Source organism: Pundamilia nyererei, unplaced genomic scaffold (genome assembly GCF_000239375.1).
Source record: "Pundamilia nyererei isolate P.nyererei 1_Seehausen unplaced genomic scaffold, PunNye1.0 scaffold00361, whole genome shotgun sequence".
Classification (NCBI taxonomy): domain Eukaryota; kingdom Metazoa; phylum Chordata; class Actinopteri; order Cichliformes; family Cichlidae; genus Pundamilia; species Pundamilia nyererei.
The window spans coordinates 262,613-268,075 of NW_005187762.1; the positions used below are offsets into that span (position 1 = coordinate 262,613).

The 5,463-nt window shown below is 41.6% G+C and overlaps 1 protein-coding gene across 1 annotated transcript; it reads right to left on the reverse strand.

Moving 5' to 3' along the window:
• Nucleotides 1-3,966: 3,966 nt before the first annotated feature.
• Nucleotides 3,967-5,309, reverse strand: LOC102193164 (pyruvate dehydrogenase E1 subunit alpha 1b). Its single transcript, XM_005752453.2, has 3 exons — nt 5,206-5,309; nt 5,014-5,122; nt 3,967-4,917 (listed from the first exon to the last, which is right to left on the reverse strand). Exons 1-3 carry the CDS (start codon nt 5,259-5,261, stop codon nt 4,753-4,755), a joined length of 330 nt encoding a protein of 109 aa, XP_005752510.1. The 5' UTR covers nt 5,262-5,309; the 3' UTR covers nt 3,967-4,752.
• Between the last annotated feature and the right edge of the window lie 154 nt (nt 5,310-5,463).

The window sequence follows — 5,463 nt, forward strand, 5'->3', positions numbered from 1 at the left end:
GGGGGGGGGGTTTACGCCCTGCTGTGTAACTGAGACTTTAAGGTGATTTAGTGAGTTTGTGACACCCAGAGTCAATTCACTGAGCTTCAGGGTCAGGCCAGAGAGAAAAGACTCTTCAGATCATTTTATGTCCTCTTCCACAGTTTGTTTCCTATGGATTTGTAGAGCATTTGGTGTGTAGAGGCTGCCGTTATTATCTGTATCTGCTTAAATAGTAAAAAATGTAATAATCATGAAGTAGTTTTATGTCTTCAGAATGATCTTATTCTACTTTCTGTTGTGCTTCAGTAAAACTAATTCAGTCCTGTTTGAGATCCGTGGTGTTTTTAGTCTAACTTAAGGTCAGAATGATGGCTCGATAGCAGCTTTAGCTGCTGCTCTCGGTCCTAATAAAACCTACTTTGCACAGTTTTGCACTTCATCACGTTTCCATTCTCTTATTCTAGCATTTAAACATGAATCTGTTATTTCTAAACAGACTGACAAATAAAACCCAAATGTAACAACTCTGTGCCGAAACTGCTTCGAGATGTGATTCAGTGCAACTAATATAGTCCCTGTTGGAGCTCTGTGCTGCTTTAAATCTCATTTAAAATAGAGTTTGTGTAATAATACAATCTGATTTACCTTCATATTTGTGTACTTTCTGACGTTTTAAACCTCTCAATGAAACACCAGCTGTATTGTTCTTCTGTGCCCACTGTACACTGTGCTGGTGTAATATTTCTGCACAGAATATTACTTCGTGTTTGTGTCTTCAGAGTTACATGAACTGATTTCCTTTTAGAGTTTTATGGTATTTAAAATCCAATTTAGGGCCTAATAGTGTCCTTGTAGTCACTCAGCAGTACTAATACAGTCTAATTTCATATGCTTGTCTCTTTCCACACTTTCAGTCTCCTTTTACAGACACTGACGTGCGTCCATGACAGGTTTTTTTTAGTTTATTTTATTTTAATATTTTAGCACATGCTCAGGGTTTCCTGTTGCACAAATGTGACATGTCTGGAGGGTGTGCACCACGTTCAGGTGTTTAGAGTAAACACATCTTAATCTACGTCGTGTTTTAATGCAGCTAACTTCATCTTTTTGGAGCTTTATAGTGTTTTCAACCAAATTTTAGGGACAAATTGACGCCCCTATAGTCACTGGTGCTGTCAACCATAATGCAATGTAAGTTTTCACATTTTTGTCCTTTATGACATTTAAAACCTCTTGATTTAACACCAGAAACATGTCCATGGCAGCTTATAGCGATGTTGTGGTACTTTATAGTATTTCCGTGCCCTGTAGTACCACTGTAATACTCCTGCATAAAGTATTATTACATATTTGCACCTTCGGGTCATCGCTTGATGCTTTGTTTTATTCCAGCTAATTTAGTCCTGCTGAAGTTTTCTAGGGTAAAAATGATGTCTGTGTCTTTAACTTAAAAAATCTAATTACCCTAAAAGCCGCCTTCATATTTTTGCAATTTATGATATTTTAAACCACTCGATTAACACTGGATCATACCCAGGACATTCCTGCAAAGAGTTTTGTGCTTATTTGGGAGCTTATACGACACTTTGGTGTACTTCTGTGCCCTCCTGAACTGGTGTAAAATCTCTGCAATAAAAATGACTTCATGTTTGTGTCTTCAGAGGGAAATAAACAGATGTTCCCAGAGTTTACGGTCCAACTTAGGGTCATAAAAATAATTATCCCTGCAGTTACTTCGCAGCTGCTGTCAATAGAAACGCAATGTAATTTCGTGTTTTCGTCCTTGATGACATTGTCAGCTTACTGTTTGAGCACTTCATCGTGACTCTGTCGTTGCCAGCACATGTTCGGCGCTTCTTGAAGCACAGATTTACCTGCAGAGTGGTCTCACGGTAGTTCGTGCTGTGTTTGGGAGCAGCTGCCTCTGCCCGACAGAGACTTAAAGGCGCTTTTCCTTGTGCTGTGTTTTGTCTTTTTACCCCCTAAAAGCTGCTGCTGTGACTGCAGCCCCCAGTCAGCTGTCAGTCAGTGTGACAGCAGGACAAACCAAAGTGTGCTCACCTCTCCAGCCGTCCTCCCCAGCGGCATCTTCTGCCAGGGGTCCGCCAGCTGAGCCAGAGGCATCTTCTTCTTCTGCCCCTACTTTTTTCTTCTTCTGTTATTCCTCTTTTCTGCTGCTCGTACCTCCCTCGCTCCGGACGCTTTCTCGCCGGTTTCTCCTCGCTCTTATTCTTTAAAGAAAATGTTTGAAGGTAGTAGTCCACTTTCAGCGTCGGCAGGAACCGAACCGACCGACCAACCGACCGAACGGAGCCGAGCGAACAAGGGCTAATTCCGGATCTGCCGCGGCGCTGAGACCGCCCCTTCCTCCGGAGAGACGAAGAGGAGGAGGAGGGGGAGGAGGACGCCCTTTTTCGGAAACTGATTGACTTATCTCCGTTTCTCTCTACCTCCACCTCTCCCTCTCTCACTTCCGTTCTTTCCCAATATGGCGGCCGGTGTCGGCTTACCTGTCCGTCAGAGCGCTGCGTCACAACTACGTCACGACGACAGGCGGCATTCTCACTTAGGTAATAAAAGAGTGAACGAGCACGTATCTGAACTTATGAATAAACAGTCTGCGATTCATCACGCAGGCGGTGTTGTTTTGTTAATGATTATTTTTACCGATAAAGCCTAACAGCGTGGCGCCAAAGTGCCTCACACAATCACAGAAAGTATGGAAAACGACCTTAAACGACCCGTAAATTAGGCCACGTGAACCCAAAACACGAAGCAGTAGCATAAAATACAAAATATTACCCCCAAAATATGCAAAATTACTTTAAATTGTCGAACAAAGAGCTACATGACCAGAAAACATAAAAGGTAGCACAAAATACAAAAAGTATCCCAAATATATTCGAAATGACCACAAACTATCCAAAATAAGCCACGTAACCCCATAAAAACCCATCACAAAGTACACAAAATACAGATAAAAAAACCGCAAAAATGATGACAATCCAACAATAACATGGCAAATTGCACCAAAAGATGTAAAAATAACCACAAAGCAGCCAAATGTAAACAAAATAACCACAAACCTACTCTAAATGACAACAAATGTCGAATATGCAAAATCAGTAAACACATACAAAGTGATACACCAGCAGTCACAAATGCCATGAAACAAATTACCATAAAATATACAACATCTGCACAAAACCACCCTCAGAAATACTGAGACCACAAAAACCTGCTAAATGTCCACAAACAGCCCACAGCCCTATAAGTTATTGCAACTATACTGTAGTGAAACACAAAATAAACCACTTAAAAAAAAAAAAGCTCCAGGACAACATAAATGTGTGAAAACCTATGAAATGCCAAGTTACCAGAAAAACATACAAATGAACACTATGCAGTGACCATAAACCACTCAAAATATACATATATATGAAAATCTCACAAAAACGAGAAACACGAGCACAGAAAGGAAAATGACTTCTGAAGTACACAAAACGAGATCAAAAACTACACAATAACCAAAAACAAACAACAGAACCTCATGAACGTAACTCCTGGATTCACCGCATCGTTTCCTTAAAGCTGTGCGTCGCTACAAAATCCAGTTTTGAATACTTTTGTCATTTTTTCCGTTTTCTGTGACAACTTTTCAGTGGTTTAAATTTACAGCATTTCATGTTGGAGTCGAGCATGAATTTCGCTCATAAAGCTTTAATAAAGCGACAAAGGGGGAAGTCCAGACATGTTCATTTTTATACTGTGAAGCTGACAATAAACCAGCATAAAGCCGGGGGAGAATTTTACTCTAAAGTGAAATAAATAAATAAATTTTTAGTTTTGAGCAGTTTTTCAGCATGATAGTGACATCTAGTGGTTGAGGATGGAACAACTGAACAGCGCATGGATTTCCTTTAGTTTGATCAACTATTGAGTCATATTTGAAGCATTACTTTGTAAACACAAACACGTTTCCACTTTGCTTTAAAGTCGTTTTATTTCATAACCTTCAGTTTCCACCATTCAGACAGGTAAATAAGAAAGCTTTATATCTGTACAGGCTCAGATACAGTAAACATTAAAGAACACAGAGGAAAGATCTTATAACAGACTCCTTTAAATTCATAAAGCGCCCAGAAAGTCTCAAATGTAGTGCATCCAGTTGCCAGCTTCAGTTTCCCCACACAAGTCCAGATGTTTGTCTTGTCAGTAGTCGAGTCAAGCAGCTAAAGTCTTGTTTTCATCTTCAGCTTATAAACACATTTTTAGAGCCATTTTATGGTTACATACACTGATATTGTGTCCTTATCCTGGACACTGAACCTGCTTCAGATGAGGACTGCTCTGGAATGAAGCTCAGGCTGCGACTCCTCATTAAAGGCGTTTTACTACCAGAACAATCCATCACATTTGCATTTCCCAAGTTTAAAGTCACACGTCTGAGGGAATATCTACACAAGTTTGGAACATTTAAAAATCTCCTGAGGGTTTAAAACGCAGGATAAACATGGAGAAGGTTTCTAACAGACACGTTTCCATGTCAGATGTTGGGATTTGTGCGTTTACAGTGCAGCATGTTTATCCTGTCCAACACCTCTGGCTCCACCACGAATAATATCTCACAGTTATACAGTAAACTATAAATAAATAACACTGACAGGTTTCAAGGAAAAACCTCAAAGTCCCGTGAAGGTGCTGAGACCTAAAGTCGAGGGGGAAGGTGCTGAATGTGTGAGGGATAAAGGTTGAGTGTGTGGTCCGAGTCTAGCTGACAGACTTGAGCTTGGACCAGGGGTTTGTCCCACGCACCTCCAGCAGCGGGTTGTTGGAGAAGATGTGGTTGCATAACTCTTCCAGCGGCGGCTCCGGGTCCGAGGTGGCGAACTGAGTCGCATCCTCCACCTGCTTACGGATCTCGATGTCGATTTCCTGACGGGAGAGAAATCAGGTGCTGTAATCCCTGCAGCTGCCGACATTTAAAACCGTTTGAAGCTGTGAATGTATCACTGCCGTCTGGACGCTCACCTTGAACTCCTCTACAGACGCCATGTTGTGGCTGAGCATGCGCTCCTTCAGCATGGAGATGGGGTCGCTCTTACTGCGGACCTCCTGAATCTCCTCGCGGGTACGGTAGCTGCAGGAGGTCAAACCAAATTACTCAGAAAAATCACAACTCCCCCAGGGTCCAGTAAATCCAGACTTAGAAAGGTAACTCACCTGACACCTGGGTCACTCATGCTGTGTCCATGGTAACGGTAGGTCTGCAGCTCCATTATGATGGGACCCTGAAACACAAAGTGCTGCTTCACATCGATGCTCTGGAAGATTAGAGCCTTTTAGAGAGCCTACAGGAAACTCTCCACCACGAGAACCCTTCAAAGTTAAAGCCCGTGGGTGTCCATGGACTTCTACCTTCATATTTATGAAGAACTGAGTGCAGCACAGAGGTTTTATTTTAAATTTATTTTTTTTAAA